We start from the raw sequence: 19,031 nt of genomic DNA on the forward strand, positions 1-19,031 counted from the left end.
AAGGGACTCGGGCAGAGCCGCAACCTCACGGGCGTGCACCGCCTGTGCCTGGCGGCGCGCACAGTCGGACTGGTGCGGCTCAACTGCGATCGGCCTTGCGTGACGCTGCAGCTTATGAACATCCGCCGATGCGGGCACTCGGACAGCTTTTTCTTCATGGAGCTCGGGCGTTCGGCCTCGACAGGGCCAGGCGAGCTCTGGATGCAAACCGACGACTCGGTGGTGGCGCAGAACATTCACGAGACCATCCTGGAGGCCATGAAGGCGCTGCGGGAGCTCGTGGAGTTCCGTCCGCGGAGCAAGAGCCAGTCCTCGTCCTCCTCGTCCGGAGGCGGCACCACAGTCGCCGTGAATGTGGGCGGCGGCGGCGGGGGATTATCGTCTATGTGCAGCCGGCCCATCTCAGTTCCCGGGCGCCGCCATCACGCCCATCACCCGCTGGCGCCTCTGCCCCCCAGCCAGACTGGCCTCCTCCGCCGATCGCGCACTGACATCTTGACTGTAGCAGGGAGCAGCAGCAGCAGCAGCAGCAGCAGCAGCAGCAGCAGCAGCAGCAGCCACGGCAGCCGGGTGCGGACGGCCAGCGAGAGTGATGGAATTAGGGCTGACTCGCTGTCTGGCAGCCCCCTGAGCCCCGAAACGGGGCAAATCCCACACAGCCTTGGAATAAGAGGCGGGCCTAGCCCACTAGGAGGGCAAGCAGCAATCCACTCTGGTGGTTCCCTAGCTTTAGGGCATTCTTCCACCCTGGGACCAAAGCTGACCACTGAGCCAAACTTGGCCTCTCAACGCTTATCTAGTTGCAGTGCTTCTGCCTCTGGTTCCCCCAGTGACCTAGCTGGCTTCATGACTTTCGAGGAATTAGGCTCCAGTCCAGCTGGAGACTTGCTGCCTTTCTCATCTTCTTCAGCAACAAGCCACCATAGCAACACACCTGATACTCCTCCTGGCTGGCAGTTGGATGGTTACATTGCTATGGAACGGGAACCCCTTCGCCACCAGCAATATCTTTGTGGAGAGGACAAGGTTCCCAGGAAGCGCACTTACTCTTTGACAACACCAGCACACCAAGGCTCTTTGCCTCCTCCAGTTTCCTCTGCCTCCCTTGATGAGTACACACTCATGCAAGCCACCTTTTCAAGAGCGGGATATTCACCAAAGACAACCTATACTCCTTATCCCAAGGATTATTGTCACGTAGACATTGGGTGTAATGGCATCAGCAGTGATAGGTCACACTTAGGTTACACTGTGCCTAAGGAGGATGGCTATATGCCCATGAGTCCCAGCATATCATCTGTCGTGTCATTGCAGACTGATTCTGATGGCTATATGTCTATGCACCCCACCAGTGTATCAGTCCCACAGCAGATTGCACAGTCTTACTCCTACAAAATCAACAGGGAAAGTTTTCCAGATGATTGTGGTTACATGCATATGTGGGGTACCAGAACTAGGCTACCTGGACAGAGTCCAGAAGAAAGATTAGCCAGCGATGACTACATCAGTATGTCCCCTTTGCTTTTGCCCTCTTTGCATGGACCTTCTTCTTCAGACTCACCTATGCTCTCCACTGACCATTTCAGTGCCCTGAGGCTTGGAAAACAGGGTGGTTACTTGGGTAGCCTATTGCATGCATGCCAACAGCAATCAGATTCCCATGGTGAGAGAAAGGACAGTGACCAGTACGTGCTTATGAACCCTCCAACAGGCAGACAGAATTACACTCCCAAAGGGAAATTCTTTCTTGCTCCATGCAACAATACTGCAGTGCATTTATCCATGCAACACAATCAAACAGAGACCTCTTTCAGCCAAAAGACAGGCAATACCCAGCCCAGTCACCCTTCTCTGGAACTTTTGCTACCCATCATGAATGAACAGCCTCTTCTAAAGGAACCTCAGAATTCCAGTGGAGATTATGTTGATATTGGCTACTCACTGGGGCCAACCTGTAATGGTTTATCTTCTCTGCTTAACCCTGGCTTAGGTGGGCATAATGGCTCAAGGATTTCCAGTTATATGAACCTCAACTTTGATGGTCCACAGACAAATGCCATCTCTCTAGGGCACTTGGAAGATATACTTATGCCAGGATCTTGTCCTAACCCTGGGAAGCTAGACAAGCATTATTTAAAGGTTGGAATGCAGATGGCTTGCCTTTCCAGCCCGACTTCTGAAGCTGGTGAGTATGCAGAGATGATTTTTAACACTGCCACCGCACCACCACAACCCATCTCACACAAGCCAAAAAGTGTTTGTGTGACTGGCACTGGCCCTGGACTGAAGCAACTTACCCTTCCTGAGGTGGAGGCTTTCATCTTTGCTGGTCCTCCTTTTGATCCCAATCATGGAGCCAAAGTCATTCGTGCTGATCCCCAGGGGCGTCGAAGGCACAGCTCAGAAACTTTCCTTTCTACTACCATGGTGACTCCTGTTTCTCCTTCCTTTGCACACCACCCTAAGCGGCAGAATTCAGCCTCTGTAGAAAATGTGTCCCTCAGGAAAAATGAAGGTTTGGGGGGAGAGGAACAGAACAGCAGCCCCATGTGCCGGGAAACGTCAGCTGGCTTCCAGAATGGCCTCAACTACATTGCTGTTGATGCATTGGATGGAAGTGATCTTGCAGTTGGAGACCAAGTCGAGCACAAAGACAGGTTTCCTCTCAATGGAAATATCAACAGTACTTATGCCAATGTAAGTGTTCTGGCCCAGCATCTGAAAAAAGCATCTTTAGTTAAAGGTGAGTTTGCAAATGTACTCCTGCTTCCCTTTCAATAACTGAGCTTTTGAAAGAGCCATTAGAGCCAAAGAAAGTACAAAATCACAATGCTTTGCCTACTTACTTAAAGTATTTTGTTAAATTGTTGTGAAGATGCTAGCTTAAGGTTATATGAAAGTATTCCAAATTTAAATATGTGAGTCTCAGTTAGTGCTTTTCTTAGTCCAGTAACATGTTGATGCTCCAATTGACTAATTCCTACTGAAAAAGGATGTCGGTTAGAGTAAGTAGGTAAAGTCTCCTTACAGTGGAGCTGGATTCCTGGTGATTTCGTAAACATGACCATGAAGTTTTCTTGGGAACAGAACAGAACTCATTTGATAAATGATCTAGATTTAGGGGATATTTCTATTCAACCCTTGTCATGGTCTGATCATTTCCTTATCAGGCTTGACTTCCATACCGCTACCCCTTGCCGCAGGGAGGCGGAACTGACTAGATGGTTCCGCCCCAGGCACCTGATGGACCCCGAAAGGTTCCTGATGGAGCTTGGGACTTTTCCTGAATCCCTTGCTCACAACTCGACCGAAGCCCTTGGATCGCGTTGTGCCTTTGCGGCCTCTGACCCGGTGTCGATCCCGGGTGGCTCCCTGGTTTACCGAGGAGCTCCGGCAGATGAAATGCCAGAAGAGACGCCTAGAGATTGGCTGGAGGGCCAGCCGGTCCGAATCTGATCGAACACTAGTAAGAATTCATATTAAATCCTACTTAATGGCGATAGAAGCGGCAAAACGGCAATATTTTTCCGCTCTTAGCGCATCTGCAGATAACCGCCCAGCTGCCCTGTTTAGGGTGACCCGCTCCTTACTTAACCAAGGAACTGGGGAAGACCCCTTGCAGGGCAGGGCTGAAGAATTTGTTCAGTATCTGCAGGATAAAATCGCTCAGATCCGGACAGGCTTGGACTCTGACTGGGTAGATTCGGGCAAGCCGATGGGGATGAATCTTGAGGAGACAATCTGGGATGGGTTTGACCCTGTGACCCCCGAAGGCATGGACAGGACTCAGTGCTGCCACTTGTATGCTGGACCCGTGTCCCTCTTGGTTAGTTTCAGCTTCCCGGGAGGTGACATGAGGCTGGCTCCAGGCGATTATCAACGCTTCATTGAGAGAGGGGTTCTTTCCCACTGCCTTGAAGGAGGCGGTGGTGAGACCCCTCCTTAAGAAGCCTTCCCTGGACCCAGCTTCTTTAGCCAACTATCGTCTGGTCTCCAACTTTCACTTTGTAGCAAAGGTTGTCGAGAGTGTGGTAGTACGTCAGCTTCCCCAGTACCTGGATGAAGCTATCTACCTGGATCCGTTTCAGTTGGGTTTCAGGGCCGGGTACAGCACGGAGATGGCATTGGTCGCGTTGGTTGATGATCTCTGGCGGGCCCGGGACAGGGGCTGCTCCTCTGTCCTGGTCCTATTAGACCTCTCAGCGGCTTTCGATACCATCGACCATGGTATCCTACAGCGACGACTCGGGGGGTTGGGAGTGGGGGGCACTGTTTTACAGTGGTTCTCCTCCTACCTGTCGGATCGGTCACAGTTTGTGTTGACTCGAGGGCAGAGATCGACCCCCAGGCGCGTCACTTGTGGGGTGCCCCAGGTGTCGGTTCTCTCACCCCTCCTGTTCAACATATACATGAAACCGCTGGGCGAGATCATCCATGGTTTTGGGGTACGGTATCATCAATATGCTGATGATACCCAACTTTTCATCTCTACCCCAAACCACCCAAACGATGCCCTCGACGTGATGTCCCAATGCCTGGAGGCTGTGCGGATCTGGATGGGGAGGAACAGGCTGAAGCTCAATCCCTCCAAGACTGAGTGGCTGTGGTTTCCGTCATCCCAATTTGTACATCTTGTCCCATCTTTGACAATAGGGAGAGAAATTTTAGCCCCCTCAGAGAAGGCTCGCAATCTGGGAGTCGTCCTGGATACGCGGCTTAATTTAGAAGAACACCTGAAGGCCGTGACCTTTTACCAGGTTCTCCTGTTACGTCAGTTGTGCCCCTTCCTGGATCGGGATGCTCTGTGCACAGTCACTCATGCCCTCGTCCTTTCTCGCCTGGACTACTGCAACGCTCTCTACATGGGGCTGCCCTTGAAGAGCACCCGGAGGCTTCAGCTGGTCCAGAATGCGGCCACGCGGGTTGTCACGGGGGTATACCTAGGTGCTCCCATGTTACACCCCTTTTAGGTGGCCTGCACTGGTTGCCGGTTGTTTTCCAGGTGCGATTCAAGGTATTAATTATAAACTTTAAAGCGCTCCATGGCTTAGGCCCAGGGTACCTGCGAGACCACCTACTGCCACCAGTATCCTCCCACCATCCAGTACGGTCCCACAGAGTTGGCCTCCTTAGGGTGCCGTCGGCCAGACAGTGTTGGCTGGTGACCCCCAGGGGGAGAGCCTTCTCTGTGGGAGCGCCTTCCCTCTGGAATGAGCTGCCCCCGGAGCTTCGCATAATCCCTGACCTCCGGTCCTTCCGACACACCCTAAAAAGTTGGCTTTTCCATCAAGCCGGCCTGGCCTGTTAATTTTAACTCAATTTTAAATGTATTGTCTTATAAATTCGGTTTTTTTTGGGGGGATATGTATTTAATTTCTTTTTAACTTTTGGGATGTGTGTTTTTTAATGTTGTACCCTGAGTCCTTTGGGAGAAGGGCGGCATATAAATCCAATAAAAACAAAAACAAACAAAACAAACAAACTTCCTTCTCCCAGGATGTTGTTTCAACTTTTTCAATCTAATCCACTGTACCTGCGGTATCTTCAAGAGAACTCTTACCCAAATACTAATCTAGGACTATCATATCATACCATACACTTTGCTGCTGAATTAGAAGTCCAGATTTTTGCAGTTGAGATACCCTAGTCTTAATGGACCAGATGTTATTCTGCTTTGAATTTTGAGATGAGCCTAGTCAGCTTGGCTGACTAGGTTCAGAGTAAACATAAATAAAATTGTGCTATTGACATTTTTGCCCATGTATCTTTTTATTTTGCTATAGAGATCTTCACGCTTTTATTCTTTCTCTTGTATGTTTTCTCCCATTGGGGAATTCTTATTGCTCTACTCTGTTATGGAATGGTAGCACTATTTTTATTTATTTTTCTAAAAAAATGTAAGAGAAAAAGGAACATATCAGGTACTATGAATGGACAATATGTACACCATATATAATACAAGAAATGTAAAACAAACCCCAAAAATATATATCAAAAAAACGTAATAAGGATTGCTCAAAAGTCCTCTTCTTTGGCCCTTTAAAAAAAAGACAAACCCAATAGATTCAAATGTTGACAAAAATGGGCCTCAAGTATCCACTTCTATGAATTGAATGTACATTTATTAGCCAAGGGTTATATGATAATTTTGGTTCCCTCCCAAATGTGAAGTTCATGTAATTCCTGATACTTTGATAAATTCAGTGTGGTTAATTATTATGGAATAGCTACATTATTTTTATGTGCATTTTTGTTGCAAGTTTCAAACAAAGCCATACAATAACAGGTCTATAAATTTGAATTGTTTGTTATAGAAACCTGGAATAGTGAATACAAAATACACTTTCAGTGTGATCTATTGATGTTACCTTTAAAATTATACTCATCCCAAATAATAATAAGGTAAATGTAAGGAAAATACTATCATTTAACAGAATAACTGTAACAATTAATAGAAGGAATTGCAAGTTTGGTGTATCTTTACTTTACTTTTACTTTTATTGGATTTGTTAACCGCTCCCTCTCCCCTAGGGGACTCGGGGCGGTGTACAGACAGAATAAAAACATTATAAAAAACATTGTATACAGCAAATTACAAAACCCCATAAAACAAATTAAACATAAGTCTGTACAATAATGCCTAGATTAATTAATGATTAAAACCAAATTAAAATACCCCAATTTAAAATAACCAGTCAGGAAGATCAAGGGATTAGATCATGATTGCAATTGGGTCAGGCCAGCTTATCGGAACAGGTGGGTCTTGAGTTCCTTACGGAAGGAGCGGAGGTCAGTAATGATTCTAATGTCAGGGGGGAGGTCGTTCCAGAGGGTCGGGCCCGTCACAGAGAAGGCCCTACTCCTGGGCGTCGCCCGCTGGCATTGTTTGGCGGACGGCACCCGGAGGAGTCCCTCCCTGTGAGAGCGAATTGGTCGCAGGGATGTATGGGGTAAGATGCGATACCGCAAATAACTAGGTCCTGAGCCATGGAGCGCTTTAAAGGTGAGAATCAGCACCTTGAAATGCACCCGAAAGGCCACAGGTAGCCAGTGCAGCTTGCGCAGGAGAGGTGTTACATGGGAGTACCTGGTACTCCCCATAATTGCCCGCATGGCCGCATTCTGGACCAGCTGCAGCCTTCGAGTGCATCTCAAGGGGAGCCCCATGTAGAGAGCATTGCAGTAATCCAGGTGGGACGTCACCAGGGTGTGAGTGACTGTCCGAAGGGCGTCCCGGTCCAGTAGGGGGCGCAATTGGCGCATCAGGCGAACCTGGTGGAAGGCCCCCCTAGCCACGGCTGTCACGTGGTCGTCCAGCGACAGCCGCGTGTCTAGGAGGACGCCCAAATTGCGCGCCCAGTCCACGGGGGTGAGTTGCTCACCCCCAATGGCCAGAGATGGAACCCACTGGCTGAACCGGGGTGCCGGTAACCACAGCCACTCCGTCTTGGAAGGGTTGAGCTTGAGTCTGTTGTCGCCCATCCAGACCCGTACGGCTTCCAGGCACCGGGACATCACCTCGACGGCTTCGTTGGGGTGGTTCGGGGTGGAGATGTATAACTGAGTATCATCAGCATATAGATGATACTCAACCCCGAAACCTCGAATGATCTCACCCAGCGGCTTCATGTATGTGTTGAACAGGAGAGGTGAGAGGACCGAACCCTGTGGCACCCCACAAGTGAGTGGCCTCAGGGTCGACCTCTGCTCCCCTGCTAACAAACATTGCGTCCGTCCGGAGAGGTAGGAGGAGAACCACCGCAGAACGGTGCCCCTCACTCCCAATCCCTCCAGCCGACGCAACAGGATACCATGGTCGATGGTATCGAAAGCCGCTAAGAGATCTAATAGGACTAGGATGGAGGAACAACCCCCATCCTTAGCCCTCCAGAGATCATCCACCAACGCGACCAAAGCCGTCTCCGTGCTGTGACCGGTCCAGAACCCGGACTGGCGCGGGTCTAGATAATCAATTTCCTCCAGGTGACGAGGGAACTGTTGCGCCACCACACTCTCTACAACCTTCGATAAGAAGGGAAGGTTGGAGACAGGACGATAATTAGCAAGCTCTGATGGGTCCAGGGAAGGCTTCTTAAGTAGGGGCCTCACCACCGCCTCTTTCAAGACAGCTGGCAAGGACCCCTCCCTCAATGAAGCGTTCACTAGTCCCAGGAGCCAGCCTCGTGTAACCTCCCAGGCTGCCAGTATCAGCCAGGAGGGACACGGGTCCAGCAAACATGTGGTGGCCCTCAGTCGCCCGCGTAACCTGTCCATATCCTCGGCGGCAACAGAGTCAAACTCCTCCCAGAGTGGTCCCTCAAGACTCGCCTCCAACGTCACCCCTGGATCACTGAGGGAGACCCATTCGCTCCGGATTTGGGCGATTTTATCCTGCAGATATTCCCCAAATTCCTCTGCTCTACCCTGTAGAGGGGCTTCCCGCGGCCTCTGCAAAAGGAGGGAGCGGGTCACCCGAAACAGGGCAGCAGGGCGCAATAAGAGTGGCACAATATTGATGTTTGGCCACCCTTAATGCCACTAGGTAAGTCCGTAAGTAGGCTCTTACCTGTGTTTGGTCAAATTCAGAGCGTGAGGATCTCCATCTGTTCTCTAGGCGTCTCTTGTGGCGCTTCATCACCCTTAGCTCCTCGGTAAACCAAGGCACCAGGGTGGTTTGCTGCCACCGGAGAGGCCGCAAAGGCGCAACCTGGTCCAAGGCCCCGGCCGCCGCACTATCCCATGCGGCCACCAGGTCCTCCGTCCGGGAGCGGGTCAGGGCTACAGGAAATGGCCCAAGCTCCATCTGGAACCTGTGTGGTTCCATCAGTCGCCTGGGGCGGAACCATCTAGGACCTTCTGGTTCCGCCTCCCCGCGATGGGGGGTAGCGCCTGGGAAGTCGAGCCGGAGAAGCGAGTGATCTGACCATGACAGGGGTGTGATAACTAAATCCCCTAATCCCAGATCACTCATCCACTGGCCAGAGACAAAAATAAGGTCCAGCGTGTGTCCTCCCTCGTGTGTGGGGCCCTGAACTACTTGGGTCAGGTCCATGGCTGTCATGGAAGCCATGAACTCCTGAGCTGCCTCAGATGACTCGCCCATCGACGGCAGGTTGAAATCCCCCATAACTATCAGCTTGGGGGTCTCAACTGCCATCTCTGCGATCATCTCGAGGAGCTCTGGCAGGGCCGCTGATGCATAGCGAGGAGCCAAGTATACAATCAGCAAGCCCAACTGACTCCCTGGGCCCCATCTCACACCAAGAGACTCACACCCGGATATCTGTGGTACAGTGAACTCTCTCGGTTCTAGACTTTCCCGTAAAATTACCGCTACCCCACCACCCCTACCCCGGGCCCGAGGCTGATGCAATGCACGGTATCCTGGTGGGCACATTTCCACAAGTGGTAAGCCCCCCTCGTGGCTCAACCAGGTCTCCGTAATCCCTGCAAGGTCCGGCTCCCCCTCCAGAATCAAATCGTAGATGAGGGGGGCCTTATTGACAACGGACCTTGCGTTGCACAGCATCAGCCCCAGGCCCTGGCTCTGTGAGTCCTGGCCACCTAGAATGCGGGGGTTGGTATAAATGACCGGGCGTGTCCAACAGCCACTACAACCGACTACAGAATCTTCGTCTGTCATCGCACCCACCCCTCCCTACGACCGTCGGAATTATAAAAGGGCCCTCTAAAGGAACGTTTTCCTTCCCCTCCCCCATTCCGCTCACTTCCTTCTCGATCCCACCTGTTTGCCTGACCCTACCCCTATTCCTGGGCTGGTTAATCCTCCCCCCACCCTAGAACCCCCTAAAAGCGTTAAAAAACATTTAAATAAAAACCCCCTGAGCCTCCGTTTCCTCCACCTCTCTGGATTAATGAATCTGTCATCAAGGTGGGCCCTCGAAAGGGCAGAGGGCCATGCCTGTGAGAGGGGGGACTCCCACAGCAGGATCAGGTCTGACCTCGGATACGTGGTGGTTTATAGTCTCAACGGGGCCTGAGGTCGTTCTGGGTGCTGCTGATGTTAGGCTTAAATATCTTTGGAACCAAATAGATTAACAAATAGATTAACAGCCAGGGCAACAAAACGAGTAGAGATGGATAAATACCCATAGTCCACAGTCCACAGTCCTAGATGGGGGATGTTGAGCTGATGAAATAGTTGCTAAATGGGCTGGCGGGTGGTCCGTGGAGGGGGCGGGGGGGGGGAAATCGGTGACTCCCAGCCGCTCCAGCCGGTTTGAGATCTTTCTTTCTTTCCTTCGGCAATTCGAGCCTAGCCCGGTTTTCACAAGGCCTTCGTTAGGCCTCCAGTACGTTCGGGGCTCGCGGTGAGGCGGGAATCCGATGTTTAGCGTCTCACAGAAATTAGCTTTTGTCTAGCACAAAATTTTTAACAAATTAAAAAACTGAAGTAACTGTGATCGTGAAAGTGTATAAAGTAACATTAAGTTTGGGTGTGTTTGCCTTTTCCCCAGCTGCATGTTTCTTTGCTCCTCCAAATGCCCTCCTTGATTCAACAGTGCTTGCTGATCCTGTTCAAGTTTATTCAAGTTTATAAACTTGCTACTGTTCAAGTTTATTCTTTGAACTTGCTGAACCAAATAAGGTCAAGTATATTTTACAAGATAAGCAAGACACTGAGGCAATGCATTCACCTAGCATTCATCAGTCCTAATCTGTACAATGCTGTGCTGTTTTTAGTCACTTCCAAGTGACTAACAGCTTTGCATTTGTCATTTAAAAGTGTCAAAGAACTATGGAGGAATGATCTTTGTCTATTGTACTTTTTAAGATCTGCACCCTCTGCTTCAGTTCAGCTGAAAAATAAAACAAATATCTTAATATCTAAAAATCTTTGTCAACTAAGAGCATGCAAAATAGGTGTGCATAGATAGTTCTCAACTTATGACAATTTATTTAATGATACTTCAAAAAAAACCAATAAAAAGAAATTTTGTTTCTTGTTTCATAGCTGGCAAGAAAACGTGTAATCCTTTAAAGAATCTATGGTTAAATCTGTGAATATAAGTGAAATGTTGCATTGAAAATGGAACAACTATATAGTGGTCACTTATGCCTTGTTTGTCTATGGATTTTGACAATATATTCAGCACATAGGTAACTGGATTAATATTGAAAAGTGCCAGAAGTTTAAAAAAAATGCAATGGTAAAATAGATTCCTAAATGACCACAGCCTGAAAATACTCATAAATGACTTTATGTCATGTTGGAGACATCAAAGAGAATGCTACAGAACAGTTTCATCTCCAAACCAGAGCCAAAACCATAGCTGAATCAGAATTTGAGGTTTTTTTCATCTTCTCTTGGCCAAAACCATGGCAGTAAATGGGCTAGTTATTTGGGGGAAGGGGGGGGGAATCTCCCTCTCCTGCTGGCCCTTTGGCAGGTGGGCACACTTCCGCCCCCTTTCTACTGCATGCATGTCAGCAGATCCAATAATGGTTGAAGCAGCAGAAACTTCCCATAACTTTGCAAGCAATCATCTGAGCCATCAACATGCAAAAGTAGCCAGCATAATTATCAGCAAAACCAGGGATTAATAAATATGAACCCCCTCATACACACACAATCAGCCATCACACCATATGGGGCATCTGCTGGATTCTCATCACAGTGTGCAAGCAGGTGTCAGCTTTTCCAGGTAGATCAGATTGGGAAACAATCTCCACTGGAAACCAGAATTATATTTTATAAGAAGGGCTGCAATGTTAGAATCTTGCAAGTCTGCCCATGACAGATTTTTGCAAGTCTGCCCATGTCTTCCCTTCTCTCCCTCTTGCAGCCAGAGGAGTGAGAGGAGGGCTAGTCTGAGTTTCTGTGTAATTCTCTTCTGCCTCTTTGGACTGCACATATCCTCTGCATCTGGTGTTTCTCTAACAGTATCTCAATTCTTTCTCCAAAGTCATTTCCTTGACTTCCTACAACAGGTCATATGGTGATGGCACTTGCTGAACCAGGACTCTTTGATCAGCCTCTGTCTACTCATATGGTATGGGAAAGTCATGTGGAGAATCTTGGAGGAAAGAATAGATACTGCTGTTCCCTAGAACCACATACACAAAACAGGATATCTAGGAAGAAAGAGAGCCTCTCCTGTTTTCCTGGAATTCCTCCTCCAGATGAGCTTCCTTCCCAAGTCCCAGCCTCAGCCTAAATTAGGAGGAGGAAACTGGATATTTTCCCATTAACAAAAAAAAAATCACCAATCACTGCACCTTAGCTTGCCCTACAATTACTAAAACAGCACCACTCTCCATTTTTGTTAACACTGCATCACAATCTGGTTATTTTGACAGAGTAGATGTGTGCTGGCATGCTTTATACAATCTTAAGGAATGGAGGTTAGTTAATTAAACTGATTAGCAGGATGTCTAGTCAACCACTAGAGTCTTCACAGCATGTAGTTTTAATACAGAAAAAACATATTATAAAATATTGTGAAAATAACCTCATTCAGTCTAGCCTTTTTGCTCATGGTTGTGTTATCAACCTGTTTGCTGCTTGCTCTTCTTGAATGCTCTTGATATCCATGGGATGTGTGGTGCTCTCAAGTCAGTCTGTTGATAGGTTGATCATTAGAGCTGACTGATGCTTTGGTGACAGCTGAGAAATTATATGGCTGTTTTAAAGAGTTGCTGAAAGATGCAACTTTCTTCCTACACATTCCAAGTATATTTTCTAAATTATTCCTAATGCATTGTAGAGCACCAATATGCATCACTGAGTGTCTCAATACTCATAATTTTGTTACAACTGTAGAAATGGAATGGATGAGATCTAGTCCCTGAATATCATAATAGTGTTTCTAAAATATATGAGCTTGAGTCTCCAGTTTTGCTTGGGTTGTTGTTTTATTACCTCTCTTGGACATTTGTCAAATTGGCCTTTGAAGCTATAATAAAAGACTATGCTAAGTAAAACAAGAAGAAAGCTGTGAAGGAGAGGAAAAGGGCACCATAAATCTACACTTTCTTTTTTCCAAATAGCATGGAGTAAAGAAATCAGATAATTCAGAGAATAGTCTTTTATGTTCCCTGAAATTATTGCTCACTTATATTTATTCTAGCTTTAGTAGAGGATGTGGATAGTTTTTCTTCTGATCACCTCTTCCTGGTTCTAGGAGGAAAATTGTGGCAGTGATACTATTGGAGGGAAACATAGCAGTGTAATGTAAATTAATGTTAGATGTGCAGCATATTCTGGAGCAGCTAATATTTCTGGAGCAGCTCTGAATTCCTAAGGTTACTTAGAACTTAGAAGTCAGCAATTAGGAGGGTAGACATGCCTACATTAATCAGTAATTGGGGAAAAACTGTAAATTAGTACATAAGGATATGTGCATTTGGTTACTTTTGATTAGAACTTACTGATTTGTTTTTTCCCCTTTCTAGAATGAAGAAACCAGTTTCACCCTTATACTTGGTAGAACTGTCATCATTTTAGATTTAAGCTGCTATAAGATCCATTTTTCTCCCTACTTCATGTAGCTTTCACAGCATTTCTTCATTATTATTGGAGAAGAAGCAACCTGTCTCATTTATCAGGATCTTTTGCAACACTATGCCGCTGTTTGCATAAATTGTGCTCAGCGTGGTATCTTTTAGGACTTTGGACCTCGGCTGGTGGATTGTGATCATTGCCTTTTCAGTACCAATGAACTGTACTTAACTTCAGCATGTTGAGAGGTTCTGCTTGCACATGCTACAACTGTAAAATTTGGTGTTTACTAGCATATTTTCAAACCTCTACAGCACTACCTCAGTTAAAAGTCAAACTGGATTTATATTGTGGCTTAGGATGGCTGACATTTCCTTTCTCTCAGTGGCATAGTACAGTTGTCACCTTACCGAATCTATCAAGGACCCTGTTACTGTCTGGCTGCTTCGTTTACTTACATGCAAACCCAAAATAGGACCTGAAAAACTTAAAGCCAAGATGAAACTTGAGAGATTAGATTTTTATCACTATATTTCTGGTAAATATGAGGTCTGCTATGGAAGCAGCAAAACTTGGTACCATTAAACTGTATTGGGATGTCACTCTATACCTCTGACACATTTGTTTGATAGTTTCTTTTAAAAGTTCTGCAGACTTCAGAGATCTTTTATCCTATTTGTATGCTTATGTTTATCAGCTAGTCTTGGTATTAGCTTATTTTCTTGCAACTAAAATTTAGAAATGAAGATTAATACATGTCAAAAAGATAGCAAACTTTTGTACAAAGTTCTACATATTATTCAGTAAAGCTGAATATTTTTCTTCAACAAGAAATAACAATTTTCATTTTAAAAACACATAATATTTGGCTCTCGGGCAAAATTTTCAGTCAGTCTCCTAATGATAATGCATAAGAACATACATATTCAGTATTTTGAAAATAACAGTGTCATGGCTGCTATTTTTACATATCTTCAGAGCTTTGAGGGTCCTCCACATGTTGCTTCTGATCCATTTTTGATTGAAGAGACTTTTTAAAAATGCATTGTTATCATTACTAAGAGCAACCATAAGTTTTGCTTTGAACATTGTCTGTGTTTAAGCAATGAACACAATGTCACCAGAAGCAGTACTTTCTATCTTTACTGAACTGTTGCTCAGGATAATTCAAAATTCTCCTGCTTTCATGCCGAGCATTGGGACAGAGGGCTCTGTAAAACGATGCATCTGAATATAATCTCTACTCACTCAAAGTTTTTAGAGGGAATGGGAGGAGAGTATATGTTGAAGAATGAAATATTATCATATAAAAATAATAAGTAGCCCACATTACTGCAGAAATTTTTGTCTGCAATTTCTAACATTCCTGATTAATGCCCGTGCTGGTTTAGGTTGTGGAAATTGTGATCCAAAAATCTTGAAAGCATTAAATTGTGGGGGAATGTCATAAATTAAATTAATGAAGATAACTGGGTATCATGTCCTCAAGTAATGGAGCACTGCATCTGAATGACTTTGGGGGAAAAGTCAGTTCCTAATACCATAATAGTCAATTTAGTTAGTTTCTAAAATAAATGAGCTTGAATATATACTGACATTGTCAATACTTTACATTTCACAAAGGCATATGCAAATACTTACATTCTTAATCTAGTTTACAATATGAAACCAAAATGTATAAATGTTAAATTTGCTAACACTTTGCTATGTATATTGGGTCTTTGTACATTCTGCCTGATTTTACCTTAACTTTTAAATATTTTTTGCTATGTAGCATTAACAGTTATAAGCATTGTTTTCTTTTTAGAAATATAATTGTTTCTGGACATTGATATAGTAAATATATTTCTTGGCATTGAGCTAAGGCAAAACACTTAATTTATCCTGCTGTGTCTTCCAATGCACACTATGTATATAGAAATAATCAGTGATGCTGCTGGAGAAGAGAAAACATGGAAGTAAAATTTAGTCTTTAGTCTTTACTGATCTTGGCTGCTCTCCTTAATAGCCATATGCAATAAAATTTATTGAAGCATTAAAGTCCTTGAATAACTGTTCTTTTAAAAAAATCAAAACTGTTCTGTATAATATAGTTTTCTGCTATGTTTTGGAGCCTCTTGCTCAGTTTGCTTCTCTAGTCCAAAGCTCCATTAGTAAAAATGATCAATTCTGTCTTTCGCTTGAAAATGTGCACTGTAGTCCTGGGAAAATACTTTCAGATTTGGAAATAGTCTTTTATTAGAACAGTACTTTTAAACAGATATTTTGTCCCATCAATCCCTATAGTGATGACATTAATTCAGGAAAATTATTGTCAACAACCTTTTTGGCAAATGAACATCTCTGCCAGTGTTACCATTTGGGGTAAATAATATCTCCAGAAATTATTTTTTTTTCCATCTTAATGAGTTTTTATTATTTTTGTTGTATTTTGAGAATTTTGTATTTTGTATTTAGTAGCTGTCAGTTTGCTTGTTTGTTGCTTGCTTGTTTATTATTAGGATTCTATGCCACACATTTTGCCAAGGCGACCATAGGAAGCTTAGAGTCAAACAATTATCATACCATTTAAACATTAAAATGCTAAAAAAATAAATAATTACCATGCAGTTAAAAATTTGGATAAAATTCAATTAACCATAATGGAAAGGAAGGGAACAAAGTGCCTGTGGGGAGGAGGTGGGGGTCTGACTAATCCATTAACCATCTCCAAGACAATTCCACTATCAATTCCATCCAGATATCAGGGTTTGACACTAGAAATTCTTGATCTAATAAAATATTCATTTGTAAAATCTTGTTTTATTAAACTTTAATTAAGTTTGAAACATTTACTTTTTACAGTGTGCAAAGGGGCTCATCATTTCTGCCACCATTCTAACAACCATAGAAAACTCTGATCACTTTAGAAAAAGAAATGCTGCAAAACAATTATCTCTAAGAACAAGACCTGCATAATAATGTATTTTCAAGCATAAACTGTGCTAATATTTCTGTGAAATATTAAAGAGGGGAGACCATAAACATGGTCTCTGACATTCACTCAGCCATCCATTTTTTTCCTTGATGTGTTCTTCTCTTCTCATTGACTATAACATCATCACAATTTGTCGTCAGCAGCATTGGCAAGGGCTCTGGACAGATGGCAGGTGGCTGTCTTTCTCTCACCATAGACACATAAAATTAAATTCCCTGCCTACCTCAAAGTCAGCTCAATCTATGTAACTTGCTTATCAGCACAAGAAAAATAATAGTGAATTCCCCTTCCCTCTTAATTGTCCAAACTGCGGATCATATTTCTTTGTATGCATGCACATGTCCCGAGCTACACAGGACCAAGTGCCTTTACAAGTGTGTAGGGTCATAGGGTCGGTTTAAGCCCTCCGGAGGCTTCAGGGACCTTCAGGAGGACTAAAAATGACTGGTTTTGCTCATAGGATTTGGTTTGCTCATAGGATCCTTTTTAGTCCTCCGGAGGGTTCAGGGATGTGAAGGAGGGGAAGTTTCCCCCCACCTTCGATTAACGAGGTGCGGACCGTCAGCCTTCCAAGTAAGCATATCTCCAAATAAGCAGAAAAATAAAACCCAAGAACATGTTCTAATAAAACAAACTTTAATATGAAAATAAAACAATTCTTACTATCTAAATCTTACATTTTTGGCAGAGCTATTGTTGCCCACCTCCTTCGGCAGGCAAACGGAAGATCAGAAGGAAAGTAAAGAATGTGTGACCTATTATGAGACATGCGCAGTAAATCATTGCCAGATAAGAAAACATTTCTACAGTATAACTTAGAATATAAGCTCAAGTTGACAAACAAATTAACGCAGTGACAAGGGAAGCCTCCTGAAGGTCCCTGAAGTCTCTGGAGGACCTCTGGGGGAGCGGTGGAGGCTGTTTTCACCCTCCCCAGACTCCTATAAAGCCTCTAGAGCCTGGGGAGGGCAAAAAAAGCATGCAAAAAAATGGGAGCACCTCTCATGCGTGCATGTGCACTGGGGGGGGCGCACATTGCATTATGGGTGCGGCATGCACATGCATGACCACCCTGTGCTTCCCCCTCTTATGACACGCGAGCCAAAAAAGGTTCACCATCGCTGGTGTAGGGTCTCCTGTTTGGGCAGGGAGTTGGACTAGATCAGTGGTAGGCAACCTTTTTTTTCAACTGAGCCAAATCTCGCCAAAACCACGATTGAAATTTACTTTGAGAGCCACATTTTTAAAACCGAAAATACATAGGATGGTACACTGTTTTTAGTTTCAATAAGTTTTTATTGAGAATATTCTGCATGCAAGTATCCACATAGGTCGGGAGGATACAAATAACACAACTAATAAAACAAAAACTTTAGAACGATATTATTTATCGATAACGTTAAATTCCATAAAATTTGCCTTACAATGTAGAGAAAATTACATCCTGACATTGACTGACAAAGTCACAACCACTAATGTGAACATTGGCCTTGCATTTCCTTGGATAGTTTGAGTAAGTCAGGTTTGTATGTTGTTGTTTTTAATTTCATCTCTCTCTCCCACTTTCTTTTTTTCTTTTTCTTTCTCTCTCTCTCTCTGGCTCTTTGTCTCTCTCTCCCTCCCTCCCCCATCTCTGTCACTCTGTGTGTGTGTGTGTCTGTCTGTCTGTCTCTCACTCACTCTGTGTGTGTGTGTGTCTGTCTCTGTCTCTCCCTCTGTCTCTCTCCCCTCCCTTCCTCTCTCTCTGTCACTCTGTGTATGTGGGTGTGTCTGTCTCTCACTCATTCACTTAATCACTCACTCTGTGTGTGTCTCTCTGTCTGTCTATCTTTCTCTCCCTCCCTCCCCATCTCTGTCTCTCTCTGTCTGTGTGTGTGTGTGTGTGTCTGTCTGTCAGTCTCTCTCTGATTCCCTCCCTCACTCCCTCTCTCTGTTCCTCTCTCTGTCTGTCTTTCTCACTCACACACACACACACACACACTGTGGTCACCTTGTTGAGTGTTCCAATCACATTTGAAACACTCAACAACTGGCCTGCATTTATGGTATTTTGCAGCATTCTGCAGTCATAGGACCAAAATTGGTTGTCACTCGCCCGGGCTTTTGCAGAAGCTTCCCTCCGAAGCCCGAGAGGAGGGAGGGGAGTGGGCACCCGGCACACAGAAGAGCCGCATTAAAGGGTGTAAAGAGCCGCATGTGGCTCCTGAGCCGCGGGTTGCCCACCACTGGATTAGATGATCTACAAGGTCCCTTCCAACTCTGTTATTCTGTTAAGCAATAGTAATTTTGATTGGATACAAGGTATATGCAGCTTCTTTCATTGCTTCAAAGTAGCATTTCTCTTCCCATGGATGGATTACCAGGGGAACAAAGAGATCCAAGCGGACTTGCAAAGCAATGGGATGCACATGTGCAAAGAACATGATGGCCGTGACAGCTGCTTTTTCACTGACCGCAGGACTTTTCAGTGGCCTGCAGCCAGCTGCTGGCCTGTTTGAAAGCCGCTTTGCAAAGTGGCTCTCAAAGAGGCAGCAGCTGGGAGGCGTCTTTGCCAGCCAGCCACTTCCTGGCTAGCTAGGGGCCCCCAAAAAC

General features: G+C 45.3%; 1 protein-coding gene across 1 annotated transcript in view; it reads left to right on the forward strand.

Moving 5' to 3' along the window:
• IRS2 (insulin receptor substrate 2) overlaps nucleotides 1–15,502 on the forward strand; it is a gene marked incomplete at its 5' end in the record, with an annotated part of 37,469 nt that extends 21,967 nt beyond the window's left edge. The window contains 2 exons of the mRNA XM_081943853.1: nucleotides 4–2,743; nucleotides 13,417–15,502. Coding sequence (XP_081799979.1) covers nucleotides 4–2,743; nucleotides 13,417–13,421 — 2,745 coding nt within the window. The 3' untranslated portion in view covers nucleotides 13,422–15,502. The remainder of the gene's footprint in view (nucleotides 1–3; nucleotides 2,744–13,416) is intronic.
• Nucleotides 15,503–19,031: the final 3,529 nt, after the last annotated feature.

This window comes from Natrix helvetica (genome assembly GCF_964273705.1).
Source record: "Natrix helvetica genome assembly, chromosome: 2".
NCBI lineage: Eukaryota > Metazoa > Chordata > Lepidosauria > Squamata > Natricidae > Natrix > Natrix helvetica.